At 41.1% G+C, this 16352-nt stretch overlaps 1 protein-coding gene across 1 annotated transcript in view; it reads right to left on the bottom strand.

Moving 5' to 3' along the window:
• Window positions 1-12942, bottom strand: part of ABTB2 (ankyrin repeat and BTB domain containing 2) — a gene marked incomplete in the record, with an annotated part of 88116 nt that extends 75174 nt beyond the window's left edge. Inside the window, 1 exon segment of the mRNA XM_072422108.1 lies at window positions 11728-12942. Coding sequence (XP_072278209.1) covers window positions 11728-12589 — 862 coding nt within the window.
• Window positions 12943-16352: the final 3410 nt, after the last annotated feature.

The raw sequence follows: 16352 nt of genomic DNA on the forward strand, positions 1-16352 counted from the left end.
GTAGAACAAACAAGTGCTCTTCAGTTCTTTCGAGAGGAAAAGACAAGCGGAAGGCACCCCATTGTATCCTGCTCTATAGAAAGTACAGCAATCACTCAAAATGCAAAGTCAGTTTAATAAATAATACCCCCACCCATGAAAGCAAAAAGAAAAAGCATAAAAGAAAGCAAAAAAAATATAAACAAGATAAGGGTGTCTTATATACTGGAGAGCACGATATCAAAAGTCTTACACTGACAAGTATTCTAAAATCTCACCAGAGATCTACATCAATTTAAATAAAAGCACAGTCACTCTACATGGAGTCTATCTACATGGAGTTTGCATGCTCTCCCCGTGTTTGCGTGGGTTTGTTCCGGGTACTCCAGTTTCCTTGAACATTTCAAAAACATGCCTGTGGTAATGACATATGACTATGATAGGAACATTAGATTGTGAGCCCCTTTGGGGGATGGTTAGTGACACAACTATGGACTTTGTAAAGCGCTGCAAAATATGTCGGCGCTATATAATTACTGGATAACAATCACCTGCAAAAAATACATTTTCTGCTGCTTGAGCATCTAAATCTTCCAATGAAGAGAACTATTTCCCTGGTAGGCCTTTGGAAATCAACATTTCCGAAGTGTCCATCCCCTGGTCCCCCAGTGTGCTCAGTAGTTCCTCCCACAGACCTCCACATTATTACCATGTACTTTGGCCAATGGGAAAAACCACTAAACGCAGCAGGGGATCACACATCCAACACACATGTGGTGTCGAAAGAGCACCATTTGGATCCATCAATAGCCCAAGAAACAAGTACGTACTTTCTTCTTTGCAGGGGGATCTTTTATTGTAACATAAATTTAAGCAATTGAGTTGCTTTGGGTAATTACAAGCATACATCAATCCTTCTACTACTGCTGTGATCAGCCCCACATTGGCCTAGAAATTGCAAGCCTCTTCTTGGTTCACGCTCCATTACACTAACACATGCAATAATTCATAGTTCCTTGTCACCTACTAGCTGTTGCATGTCCCTGGCCAGCAGTTAATATGGCTTTCATACTGATACTCATGCTCAGGGTGATAACACAGCCTGGACAGGATCCAGCTCTAGAAGTTGGTAAATTAAAAAGCAATATATTAACTTCCTCGGAGCCCCTGCTGAATTTTAGGGAAGCTCCAAAGGTTTTTACTGCCATCTTTCATCTCACACTTGTAAAATTAAATACTGAGCAGGAAACCTATGGACTTGGAACTTGTGGTTCTACAGAATGTAAGGCTTTTAAAAGGGCAATTTCATGTTTGAGGCAAATACAGTCCATAGATTATACTTGCCTTTAGTTCTCCAAAGCAGGTCCACATGTTCGTTAGGACCCACAACCTATGCCATAGGTGTATGTCAAGGGAAAAAATTCAATACTTGCACATTCCTTCATGTTTTATTCCTTTAAAATACCCTGCAAGTACAGAATAATACCAGTTGACCTGGTCAATGTGATATCCAAAACTATGGACAAGGGACAGCTTTGGATTTCTGATAAGATCAACAGGTGTTTCTGGAACGGATCAATCTAATGCTTCAAATGATATATTAAACAGACTAAAAGTGAGGAATTAAGGCCTAGCAGTGTCTGCAGTGTGTGCTCCTGAAACGAAAACCCTGGTGTAAAAAAATAAAGCCACTGTCCATAAAACACAAGAAAAAAAAAGTGCACTAGGGTGCTTGAGTCCTCCTCTGAAGAGGAAGGGTCTTATGTCCCCGATTCTCCGGGACGTAATGCTCCAGACGGGTCAACTGGGCCCATATGGCTGAAAGCAGGAAGACCTCTAACCTCTTGGGCAAGCTGTAAGCAGCTCTGGGTTGGGAGGTCCCCCAAAGAGAGACTCCCACCAAGGGAGAGCAACTGACCATAAGGCCAAGAAGACCCCCCACAGGTACCTGCACCCTTTGTTATGTAAACTGAAACACACATAGTATCATAACAAGAATAAATAATGTGCTCACTGCAATACATCTGGCTGGAGGGGTCTCCTCCCCTTCAGCCAGATAAATTGAACCGGGGTACATCACCCCTACGAAAAACAAAGCAAACCAAAAATTGGTTGCTTATGGTTGTCCAGTTGCAGATTTCTTATTAGGGTTCACTTCAGATCTGATCATTTTATATATCAGCTCAAAATAAATAAAGACTATTGATTGATTTATGGTCCATTCAATAAAGCACCTAAATGGGCTGCTGGAATGAACAGAAAAATCAGCCTGTTTATGGTCAGCCTTACAGCTGGAAGTGCAACTTGAGCAAAACTTTTTTTTGTGTTGTAGAGCTGAAGCAGTGAGAGAAAGAGCTGATAAGATAAACCAACAACAGAAGCCACCTTGCCTGCCCACACCAATGTAATCTAGAGGTCTCTGACCTTTCACTGTCACTTATACTCCTGGTGGACTCCCTTCCCCCCATCTCACCAAATAGTCAAGAGGTCTACAGAGACCCTTTATATAGAAACAGAATGCTTCTATCCGGCTACTGTATATGATAACCTGTCAGGTTAAAGTGAAGGGGGGTCAAAAAGGAGACAGAAAGTCTTGCAGAAAATATTCTTGAGTATAGCATTAACTAAAAAGATATTTACATGCCGCCATTCTGCCCCCTGCCATACATTGTATGGGCACCACTGCCATTGTTAGTTGTGGAATGATCTACCAGCTTTGTTCATTTGACATCTAAATCTCCCAGTCACCTTTATTGTGGAGAGTAAACCTGCATTGTGGAGGGTGTAAATCTAACTAATAATCCTGGGACTAAAGAATGAGATATCTTGGCCTTGCCCTATGAGGTCCAGTACGTATGAAGACGTTTTGCCCACAAAACAAAAGCCAAATAAAGGAAGGCTAAATTCTTTCCATTCAAAATGGGCAAACTATGAAGTGATTTTTAAAGTGTACTGATCAGTAAGTTTGCAAATCAGAATCTTGTTGAAAAACAGAGGTCAGTTCCATGATTCGTCTTTGTGACACCAAATAGTCACCCGAGATGAACAGTGCTTGTCTGGGGTGAAAATCTGATATGTGTACAGCATGTATTGTAGTCCATCAATGTCATACTTCAGTCCACCACAACCACTGTTCACTGCTATGGAGGAAAGCACAGTGGGTGGCCATTTGGATTTAGATTACTGCATGGTTTCCAGTTGCATAAGTTTTCCCATGACACATTTTTATTAGGGCACCTGTAGCCCAAGTGTTTTCCCATTCTCAATGCTGAAAATGAAACATTTCGGCACCCAATGCTGAAGAGTCTTGATATTTTTACACTCCAGCTCTTGTACACTAACCCGTCAATCCCTTGTTATTGCTTGCCAAAAAAAAAAACAGCACAATACGTCAACCTCCCAATCCAGATTATTTTTTACCTGGTAATCCTGACCGTAACACACCCGTTGCAGTAACACTTACTCACTGTATCAGGTCTACAAAGAAGCAGTCTTGTCTTCCAAGGTTGCTAGTTCTGAGCTGGACTGCAAAACATTGGGAGAGGTCTTCTGTTGTTCACAGAAGTTACCCAGGCAGGGATCACCCTACTCAGGACAGAAGGTCATCAATCACTAGATTTCTAGAAGGATCAGTCGATGCAACAAAATTAACTAAATTTACATACACTTAGTTGTATGGAGGGAGAGGAATGAGCAAAGTATGTGAACTCTTCAAACATTTCTTTTGCAGCAGTAACAATATACAAACAGTCAGCGGAATGTGTCTTTTGAACCCATTATCTCCCAAAAATTAATTCATCTAACTCATTAAAGAGTAGGACTGTGTGGACATATTTGGTTTCAATGTTTCCCAGATTCCCTAGGATCCACAGCTCTGGCAGAGGCACTCTAATCTATAACGGGACATGAAGGATAATGAGGTCATCTCCGCCTGAGTCAGGCCTTTCTGTGTCCTCGGGCATGAGAGTTTGCTGGGAACCAGATGCAGAGAATAAACCCACTGAAAGAATGATCCAGAGCATTTCATCACCGAGAAGGGAAAGTTAGAAACAAACCACTGCCAGTTCTTTGTGGCCGAGCCGCAGAAACATGTGGCCGAATGAACTGAAAGCCTTTAGAGAGGAAGTTGTCATATAGTCGTCATCACTCACACTGCTATCATTGGAGTAAACATAGGTATTGGAGTCCTCAAATAATGATTTTGGGGATATGTAATCTATCCCTGTCCTCTACAGAACTGTAGTCTATGTATAGAAGCCACTTTTCTATGCCATTTCTATCCACCAAATGTGATATCGTCCTTGGCTTTCTATTAGACATTTTAGTATATTGGACTCCGTTTGTAGTTCGTATGCAAATTTGGTCCATTCCCAACCACCTGACGTTAAATTTTGCTATTTTTATACCCAAGAAAATGCTGCAAGCCATTGTTGTGATGCATATTGATTAAAATTTTTATTGGATTCCACCTCTTTAAGCAGGGTCCTCCCCTTCTTCCCCTCTTGTCATTGTTTGTTTCAGTCTGTCATTTGCAACTCTTATTTCATGTACAGCACTGCGTAATATGTTGGTGCTATATAAATACGGTTTAATAATTGGATGGTTTGTATTGGAAAGAAACCTTTTCAATGCAACAAGTTCCGAGGCCATTGATGGTCCAGTACTCTCCCACTGGCTTGAGCAAGAGCAGGCATGTCAGATCAAACTTAAAAGATTGAGAAAGGCTGATAAAGAATACAGCATGGCTGGTTTCATAGGCACAATCTGATAGGGTTTCACCCTATGGAACAGGAGAATAAAGGGGTCTGCATGTAGCTTCGGGTCAAGTTTCAACGGGGCAAAACAGGAACTGGACAAGGTCTTCTAACCTGCTTAATCAATGTAGAAGTGTCCGTGGGTAGCTCAGACATTACACTATCACCCAAGCTATCCAAAAGCAATATCTAGGGTCTATGGGCAGAAAATGATGGCAGTGGTGCAGATAAACTCACCAGCTGTTGGAAAATTCATAGAAGATATATCATATTATTAAAATACTTCCAATCACCCTGGCTTACTACTCATATTCACCACTTTAAACAAACATCTCTGTGCCAATTTTCTGATCACATTTATCTGGTTGGCTTTCTTAGACAGTTTATAAATATTGTACGTGTGCTGATCCTAGCCATAAAGAAGAATCGACTCCAAATTATTCCCAAATCAGTGTGGTGACATTGTGTCCTATTTAAGATACGTAAGTTCCTGGGTGGTCAGATGAAGGGTGAATCAATCGATATTCATCACAGTTCACGTGAAATGACTTTCAGCCATGTGCTGACCAAGCTGCATGTTCTACAAAGTCCAATAAACAATAGTACAGGAATCGCAACCTTTTCACCCTGCAAGTGGGCACCACAAAAACAGCCAACCAATCAACACTAGTTGTTTCAAGAGCAGGCCATGGCTGGAATGTGCAGCCCTAAGCACTGGCAACCAGCCACAGGAATCAATGTATAGAGGAAAGACAATACTGCATTATAAACCAATAACAAGCTGACGTGTGAAATACATGGCCCATTACTAACTGGCATCCCACTGGGACAAGTCAACTCTTCACCTCTCATGTTCCTAGGACACATCAGTAGAGTCTGCTGTTTTTTTAATATAATGCTTTTTTTTATTTATTTAATAAATCTAATGTCCAATCTAATAAAGTCTCATTGTTTTCGGCCACTTTTAGCTTTGTACAGATGCTAGAATATCCTTGTCGGAGACGATTGTTCGTGAGCATCTTGGAAATTTTTTTTAGCATACGTACGTACGTACATAGGAGTGGTTCCACAATTTTGTATTGATCAGCCAACAACAGACTGCTATGGTTTAATTTGGGGAGGACGCAGCATGGAAATTCCCATTCACCCACTCTGTACAGAGTTTGCTTGTTCTACAGTGACTGGAAGAAATAGCAATTGATAAATTTAAGTAAGTTATAAAGATTTATACCCAGCCTTGGGATGCAAGTTTATGATAGAAATTCAAGTAAACAATGGAGGACAAAAATTGCCATTTTGAACATATCATGATGAGTGAAGAAAGGTAAAATTCACACCATGTGCTTTGCATTTAATGCATTCTGAATCGTAGTAAACATGCTTGTATTCATGTGTGCTTTTGTGCATTTGTTTAGCATGCTGTGAATTTCTATTATTTCCATTCCACTATCTCTAGCAGGAGAGAAATTCATTTTTTGGGGGGTTGTGACAAATCGTGATCCAGCATGTTTTATTTTCACCTAGAGCACACCAGTGCAGCTCAATGGTTTGAGATTGGGGTGATTGAGCAATGCTGTCAATGGGCCCTTTAGGTGCAGAAAGTCACCAATGCACCATGTGATAATTGGTGATTTATTTATTTATTTATCACTAACCAAAATTCGCTTTGCTTGCTGGTAACGGAAAAAGGAACTGGCTGCACTGCATAGCACTTGCATCCGAAAAGTGACCGCACCACCGTCCCTTCGGCTGGCTGTCATCCTGTTTTTCTTCATTAAGCTAACAGAAAACCATCAAAATCTTTGGGAAGCAACATCTTACTTTACTCTTCTCGAGGACTCCCCTACCATCAGGGCTCCCTTCCTCTTTCCTCCCTTTTAAGTTATTGGGAAAGCTTCTGAAGAAGGGAATACCTTATACTAATTGCTTGTGTAACATTTCACTGATGCACCGCTACTCCTGAGGAAGCCTAAAGGGCGAAATGCATCAGATACAACGGTCTACACAAACAAATACCTATTTACCAGTCCAATATACTTGCTGCATGGATCTATTCAATGTTAGATGACTATTGTATACTTCCCCTTTGGGCCTAAACTCCAATCTTTGTCTCTCATGACCACATGGTAATTGCGGTCTATCTGATGATAATGTTTTTGTATTGTTATATGAGATTTGATATTTAATACAATACCAAAAACCCTTCTTTTCTCTGGTATTTTACTAATACAATAGGGTTGGCTAATTTAGTCCCTTAGGACAAATAACCTATACCACCACAAACATATTGATATTCGCAGAAAATGGAAGCAGAGTGATGACCTCCTCAGTGCACTAAACCACAAAAGGAAAAATAAAGTATGGTCACTGACCCTGCTGTCTGACAGAGATCACTAGACTGCTGAACAAAATTCTAAATCCATTGGCAGGTAAGACAGCTCATATGCATTTCACCTGCCTGGCGTTCGGTCTAAACACAGCCTTGCAGCCCGCTATTATTTCTTGAACATATTATTGAGTCTTGTTTACTCTACACAATAACACTGAACGGCTTGTGGCTTTAGATCTCAGAAGCTGGTCTCTGCCCAAAAAATGGCTAATTGCTACGATAGCTTTCAAATGAGGTTTTGGAAAGCGTTCAGTCAACGCCCTGCTGGGTTTTAAACATCTGGATGGAAGATGGAGCATAACCTGCGGTTTCAGCCACTGATACAATGGGAAATCTTTAACACTCCGGCAACAAATAGAATCCTGGCCTGAGCACCATGGAGAGGTGATGAAATACAGGAGCACAAATAAAAAACCCGGGCACGTCAAGAGGATGGACACATGTTACAATCATTCATAGCAAGAGGTCCTTAAAGAGGACCCAGCACAAGAATCAAAGTGGATCACAAATTTGAAGGAATATGTTCCTCACCCTTTACAATACACGACAAAAATGCAAATGTTATCATTAAAGAGGCGTCCTTCACGTTGAACTAAAACCTGGGGATACTCACCTGTCCTCATTCTGTTGCTGGCACTGCCATCTTGTCCCTTCAGCTTTTCTGTATTCTGATCTTCAGCCATTTTTATTACTCAGAACACGCAGGTTTATTCCATCTCAGCACCTGCAGGGAAAGCCAGGTATCCCTGGCATGTGCAGCTCAGCGAATTTTGGCAGATGGGCAACAATAGGGCAGGTAAGATTCCTTTTTGCAGAAGGCATATGGCCTACCCCTTTCTGCAATAAAGGCCTGCCTAATGCCAACTTATATTCCACTTTAAGGCTCTAAAATCGACTTTGTCTAAGCCACCTCTGTCTGCCAGTGAATGGAGCACAACATCGTAAGGCTGGTCGTACCCAGGCTGATTTTTTCCATTTGATCGAGCAATCAATTTTTGCTTTATTTTATCAACCACTGATTTTTTTTTTTCTTTGTTTGACCAAAAGTGACCAATATCAAGCTAATGCAGCCAGGATCTGCACAGGATTTAGAATAGGCAAGTGGGCTTTGTTCCCAAAATGCAACCTATGCAACCTCTGCTACATATCATCATAGGATTGGGCCTGGTGGGTTGGGCGAATGAGAAATTCATGGTAGTAGTGGGAGCAAACCCTTTGCTTTGTCTTGAACGGACACAAGTTTGCTTTAAGAACGCCCAATGCATTTATAATATATAACCCATTAGGCATACAAGGAGTGACTCTGGCAGGGTATTGGTGTAGTCACCATATGTCAGATCCACAATGCACTGCCCAGCTTGTTAAATGATTCTCCTGCCACCTCTTCTCCTCATCAGCCGTCCATTTGCATTCATTAATATTCAAACTCCCTAGCCAGTGTCTGGAAACACAGATAGTGACACGGGAGGGGGGTGAAAGCAGGTTTTTAGACAATTAGCCCACTCACCCTATAATAATCTCCATTTATTTACAGTAGAAGGCGACAGACGTATGGCCTCGTTTTAATAAGTTGTCTGCCTGTGCCGGTGATTTATAATAGGTAACACTTATGGCGATAAGACACGCACAGGAGTTAGACAAGCGGAACGCGCCAACTCCCACCATGCCGCTCAATGTGGTTGTGCCAGCTTTGGACAAATCCCAGGCGCCAGGTGCTTAAAGTGTATTATAATCTGGCACTTGTATTTGGCAGAAATATCTGTTCAATATGGTACAATTCTTAAGATCGCATACATGACAGAAATGATTTATGGGCAACTGAAAAAAAATGAATTTTCATAAGTGGTTTAATTTATATTGTACTGATTAGTAGAAAGAATCATCGAAAGCAGCTCCTTGCCGATAATTTAAAGCAGAATTGTGGCCTTAAACCAAGCAAGAAGGTATTTATTACATACTATGGGGTCTGGTGAATCAGAAATTTACCAAACTTTCCCTGTTGGAGAAAAAGGCCCTTTAGTATTTTCAAGGCTGTGTTTGATTCTCCACCAAAGAATTGTTTGGTAAATGTTGGATTCAATTCTTCATACTTAGACCCCTATGTATCCCTTTCAATAAAGACTTCCTACCACCTAAACTTCTTGACGCTGAACACTGAGCAGCACATGCCTATCTTGGTGTACAGCTCTGGTACTTTCAATACCATGCCGGTTAATTAAGCCGGTGAAAGTCCTTGCATATAAATGAAGCATGGTAGAAACCTTGGCACTGTTGATGAAGCTAATGGATGCCATGGAGTAGAGCCAAATATTTGGGGAGTTTGGTTTGGCCTTTAACATACTTTTTTGAACCTTATAACTTTCTAGGAAAGAGGGACACATTCATGCACAAAGTGGGTAGGCAAAGGATACCTGTCTACCATGACACCAGTTACATGCAACACAAAGTGCTAATACATAAAAAATGGTTTGGGTAAACCCAAAAGTACTTTTATTGTATGGTGGCATTTGTAAATAATGTAGAGGTTGGATGAAAAGTTTATTGTAGTATAACTTTAAGACCAAGATAATATCAAAAATGAGGGAAACCTGAACAACTAAAGAGCAACGTGGGACAACTGAAGAGCAACGTGGGACAACTGAAGAGCAACGTGGGACAACTGAAGAGCAACGAGGGACAACTAAAGAGCAACGAGGGACAACTAAAGAGCAACGAGGGACAACTAAAGAGCAACGAGGGACAACTAAAGAGCAACGAGGGACAACTGAAGAGCAACGAGGGACAACTGAAGAGCAACGAGGGACAACTAAAGAGCACCAAGGGATTTGATTCCAATAGGGATAGACACACCAAATGAGACAGTTGGGAGCTATGCTTTTCACAAACAACCACACATATAATATGGCCCAGTTTCAATATAATCAAATTCTGCTCTGTTAAAGAAAAAAATATTCTCAGAAGTCTGCAATTTCAGTTTCTGCAAATAGTTGCTTTATGAAAATCCAAGTATAGATACCCCAACTTTATTGCGGATACGGATGCCTGCCATATGCCTGTTAGTTGTATCTGTGCCACAACCAGGCTTTAGAGGTCAGCTATGGAGCAATAACCCGCGTGAGGTGACTAATATTGTTCTATGGTGCTCAATGTATGATGGGAATCTGCTGGTTTATCCTTGGCAGTGATGCAATTACCATTACAAATTGGCACTAAAAATAAAAAATGCCAACCAGCCATTCTACATAAAAAAAGGAATAACCAGGGAAAAACACAACTTTTTAATTTTGCTAATTTTCCTAATTAGAAACTTTCAAGTCGTTCAAATATTGATTGGTTCCGTCTTCCACTTCCTTCCCTCCCCATCCCGGCCCTGCTTTAAGGGGAAAGTAAAGTAAAAATTTAAACCGTTCGGATTTGGAAAAAAAAAATAATATTGTGCAAATGATTACATTATCTGTATCTTTTATGTCTGTCTAGGGTTAAACTTTTCTACAACAAGGTAAAAAAATCAGCAGGTTGAGGGAGACCCAGCAGACGCAGTATGTACAATAATGATCAGTAATGTTTGCAACAAGCGTTGGTGCCATTGAATGGCACCCCAATGCACCTTGCTGGCATTGAACCGTCTGTCACAGTGCAAATGTAAACAAAAAGAGTGTAGTAGTTTTTGTGTGATGCCATGGGGTGGGCAGTCTGTTAATTTGCAGCAAGGCATAGATGTGAAGCTTAGTAATGTCCCCATGTGAACAAACCCGGCCACCAAGAAAGAAAACCCCCAGGGATTCAATATCTTGGCACTTACTAGTAGCATTTACCAAAAGCCAATTGCTCCTGACAAAAAAAGCAATAGTGGAGGCTACATGGTTGAACTGGAACCACACCACTGTATGATATGAATGACAGTCCATGCACTTACACCCCACTGGTATCCAAACATCTCTCTGCAGCAGACTCAGTCAGTAACATGTCTGGGTCACAAGATGCCAGCTGTCAGTCACTGACATGAAAACAGAAGGTTTGCTCCTCCATGCAACTATTACAGCACAGTTCCCAAGCAAATGCAGCTCATAAACCACATTCAAGTCTATCCCTGACCAACTTCACCCAGCAGCCAAAAAGCAGCAACCAGACAGCTTGGTCTCCAATTTCATTTTAGTAAACTGGGATCTGGTTGGCGATTAAAGGTTAGTGCATTTACTTTAAAAATTTAAGAGGAAAAAACAGGTATAAAAGATTGCTAAATGAATACTTATTAATATATATACAGAAAGTGGTATGTATATAGTGCCAACACCTTAAAAACAATTACACGGACACTCCTGCTGAACCTGTATGGAAGCTGGTTGTGCGCTGAATTTTATCCAAATTCAATTATCCTGCATTACTAATTAGAACATGTTAACACTTTATGAGCCAGGAAACCTAAGAAGGAAGTAATTCCAGGGACAAAAGTTGCCAGGTGATTGCCTGGCATTGTCCCTGCAAATCAGGCAAAGTTGGCCCAAGCACAAATGTTGCTCAGTATCTGGTCCAGTGCACTACCATGGATGATACCGGTCACCATTTTAAAATTTGGCATGATTGAAAATGTATTTAGCTTCTTACCATTGGCATTCTTCCCACAGATTAAGTGCTCATAGGGTTGAAGGACCCCCCAAAGTTCAGCGTCATTGTTGATTGCCATCTCTAAAGCATCCAAAGAGATCTCTGCACCATCAGTTACTTGGCTGGCCACCACACGGTTCCTGATCTCTTCCAAAAGGTTCTCCATGCAGGAGGTTAAGCAGATGGCAGCATATTCATGGATCCTCACAGATATCCTGGTGTCAACCATCCACCTGAAGAACCTGCCCACTGATAAAGACAGGCCGCATCTTGCAGACTTGCCCTGTCTTAGGCCATCCCCAGCATTCATGCTGTAGAGGGACATTGCCCGAACTGTGGCAAGGGTGCAACTTTGGGATAGTGCCCAACTCAGGATAAGTTTCATGGCACTCTGGATCTCATAGCGGGTGCACTTGGCATGGAGGACACTTAGTCTTTGAGCTTCCCTAGAAATTCTGATCAAAGGTCTCCTCAACAAGACTGACATCCTCCTGACAGCATCTTGGGAGAAGTCCCACTTGACTCCATCACCTCCTTTACCATTCCTCAGTAGCTTGCCAATGTCTTCATCCATCCAGGGGAATTCTTCCAGCTCTGGCAGCCGGTGGCACCTGGAGAAAAGGTCCACCAGATCTGGGTCCTCTGTTAGAGCAGAATTCATGGTATCCCAGCTACTATTCCTACTGTTCATGGATCCAGAGTAATACCACCAGGTACCACGGTGCTGGGAAGATGCCAAAGGTTGCGAATTGGACTTGGAGGACGAGAGGCTGAGAGACCTACAGGAGTCCTCTGCTCCATAGCCAGAGTCCAGGGTCAGATCTTCCAAGGTCTTCAGGGTAGAGCTGTACACTCCAGCCATAGTTGCTGCTAAAAACTCCAAAACTTGAATCTTCTAGTAGAAATCCTAAAATTTAATTTATTCTTCCTAGGCTGTGATGCATTGCTCTGATCTTTTACAGACTTCCCAGAGACTTTCAAAACATCCCATGTTACTTAAGAAGTTAAAGATCCAGGCACTCCAGCAGAGGACAATGCCAAACTACAGGCAGCTGCAAAAGTTGAGTTTTTGCAATATCCAAAAGAAATAAAATACTTGAGATTGGGAGCCTTTGTTCTTCTTTAATGCGCAGAAAAATCCAAATCTTTTGAAGAAAGGTAAAGAGATCCCATAGAGCAGAGCTGCTCCCCCTTCCAATGCTGCAAACTTATTTCTAAGTAGTAGCCTGACACACAGAGAACAGAGAGTATGGTAATATTTCCCAGGGTGGCAACCAATCAGGAGCTCAGAGGGGTGGGACTGGGGTGAAATTAAATCCAAGCAGCTCAAAGGAGTCCTTTCCAGAGCTGCTGAGACACCTTTGTCTGCAAGATGCAGTTTGCTGCTTATGAGAAGCAAGAACCCAGCATCAGTTTTGTGATTTGTTCTCAAATGATTGTATCTTTTTTTTTTTTTTGCTGGAACAATGTTCCATTTACTTTTTAACTCCTCTTCATGCATCATTGCAGAGAACACATAAATAACTATGCAAACAAAGAAAGGGTTTGATCAGGGGAACTGATCCAAAACTTTGAAAGGCATTCTTTCAGGGACCTAGAAAATGACCAAGTTAAACCTGTTTATGTAAAAATAAAATGTAGTCTGGTTTGATGATTAGCTTGTGTTGCCGTCTGAAGCGTGGGGAAGCTACGTACAATAAACGACCGATCGATGATTATTCACGGTTATTTTAAACGATCGTATAATGCACGATTCTGTACATGCTGTAACGATATGATTGCTCAAATATAATTCACCGATAATGTACACACACTAGATACAATCGTATGAACGATGCAGGAAATGACGTGTACTGGAGAAAGTGTATCACAGAACCATCCACGGTCACTGAATGACCGTACACACTATAAATAGCGATCGATCATCGCCCAAACGGATCCGCCAGGACGGTCCTTCAATTCCAGTGACATTCTTCATTCATCAGTGTCATTGTGCACTTTTGTTTTTAACGATTATCCGACGATTGTGTAAATTATTTGTTTCCAATGACAATTATTGCACGTGTGTACGTAGCCTAAAGCTGCATATAGATATTAGGCAAAAGTCAATTGAAATCAAGGATTAACGATTTATGAAAAAATATACGATTGAATTGCACATGATTGCGTGCATGCGGTAAATGTTTGCAGACCGTCCCGGGCAACTTTACAGACAGCAGATGTGATTAGAAGAGATTGGGCACTTCATTGCTTTAGGCTATGTACACACGTCAGATTATTCTTGCCTGATATGAACGATCGTGCTCGTCTTTGCAATATATGTCCATGCTGGGACAGCTGCATCAAAGTGATTCCTCTCTGGCCCTAACTTACTCTACTGTATGAATAAGATATATTATAATATTAAGACACATACAGCAAGCCTGTTGCAAAGTGTAGGTCACTGACCAGATTTTGGATCTCCAGCTTTACCTGCCTGCCCCATATTGGTACTATACACCCATTATTGTATCCTATGAGCTAATATTTGGAATTTTGCACAGCAGATTAGAGACTGGTCAGATAGGGATCACTTTAAAGTAGTTGGATATCCTGAACATGTATTGCAATATATGTAAACCAAGAGTGTGATGTAAGGGTGTATAGCAGTATGCAGAGTTTTAATTCAGTATCTTCAGAGATCTACACCAAGGGAATATGTAAACTGCCATTGCTGATCTGGTTCTAAAAAATACAGATTGCCTGGTTGGTTTTCTGATTTACTGCCTTTAACACATATCTAAATTACTGACCCTAAATGAGCTCAGGTGTTTTGCTAATTGCAGAACAAAGCTTCAGGTGAAACCAAAAGATCAGCTCTACATCCAATTAGCATTCTTTAGAATTAGTTCTGCAATGGCAGCTATAAGGTCTCTTTATCTCCTTTTTATTTTTACCTTTTTGTGTTTGCAGCAGGAAATAAAATTGCTTTCAGTACAAAACAAAAATGACTTACAAATGATTGCTACCCTGGCTCGTGCACTAAAAGACCAATAGGAGCTTGTTCGCACCATCTGCATTCCCAATCCAAGATTAGGGTGAGTAGCCGAATGGCCTATGTGTCCAGTTCAGATGAACAAGATGCATTAGCGTGCACAAGACAAATCAGAGAAGGTTGCATTTTGCCAAAACTCAATGTATTCCATTGCATTAAAATACACTTGAATGTGTTACTGCAAACTAAATAGCACACATCAAAAAGTAAAGGGTTAAAACACTAACATGTGGAAATATATTGCATCATGAAGCTGTGCAAATAAAAAAATGCAGCTAGAATAAAACACTTTTATGGTGTGAATCAGGATATAACCTGTGATAATTATTCTGAATTTTGCTTTACCAGGGTTTCTGGGATAGAAAAACAAAAATCATTGCCTGGAGAAAGTACAACTCAAGGATTCATTTAATACCACCAAAATAATAAAAATCCTTATAACATTTGCATACATCCCCTCTATGTAAATTATATTTATTAGGAAAAACTTTTAGATTCCTACCTTTATCTGAAGGAATTGCTGCTTATATCACCATGATCTTTCCTAAACTGATTGCTGGGAGAAGGATCAGGTTCATTACAATCACCTGGTGCAATTTAATGTTCCTAGAGAAACACTGCAGCATCTGCATCCCTTTGGATATGGATGAGCCTCATTCACAATTCAGCTGGTAAGCAATGGTCTGCAGAGCTATGTGAATGAAGCTCTGCAGTCAATAATACATTATTATTATTACACAGTATTTATATAGCACTAACATATTACGCAGTGCTTTACAAAGTCCATAGTCATGTCACTAGTTGTTCTTAAAGGAGCTCACAATCTAATGTCCTTACCATAGTCATATGTCAATACCACCGTTCAAGGTCAATTTGGGAGGAAGCCAAATAACCTAGCTGCATGTTTTTGGAATGTGGGAGGAAAACCACGCAAAGGGAGATCATGCAAACAAAGCAAACTCCATGCAGCTAGTGCCCTGGCTGAAATCTGAACCTGGGACCCAGCGTGCTAACCACTGAGCCACCGTGCTGCCCACACTTTACCCCACATGCACTTACTGCCCATCCAACTCCACAGTTACCTATTTATTGGGGCATACTCCCTTGTTTCTTTGCTTTCTCTCTGTGCAGCCCAGCTTCATAGACTTCTATGGGTAGATGAATCCATTAAAAATCTCTGGGGCTATATTGTTAAGGTGCAAGCGGGAGTTAGGACTTGGAGGAGAATGTAAACTTCCCTTTAATGTAAGTAGGTAGGTATGAGGGTGGGTAAGGTTAGGCCAATGTGAGGGGATAATTGTTTAATTATTAAAAGGGCATTTATTTGTTAACACTCATTCTGATACCTGCATCAGCCATTACTTTACAACATGGCAGGCTTACCCTTTTTCTGACATCCAGCCTGAATTTTTAAAGCTCTCCAAGGCTAGAGAGGATACACTTTCATCAGTGAAGCTGGGTGATCCAGAAAACCTGGAATTGATTTCTATTTGTTAGCAAATGTTTTCAGTCCTGCATCAGATCCATTCCAGGTTTGTTGGATCCCTCAGGGCCTATCATGATAGCCTATCTTCTCCAGTCTTGGAGAGCT

This window comes from Pyxicephalus adspersus, chromosome 9 (assembly GCF_032062135.1).
Source record: "Pyxicephalus adspersus chromosome 9, UCB_Pads_2.0, whole genome shotgun sequence".
Lineage (NCBI taxonomy): Eukaryota > Metazoa > Chordata > Amphibia > Anura > Pyxicephalidae > Pyxicephalus > Pyxicephalus adspersus.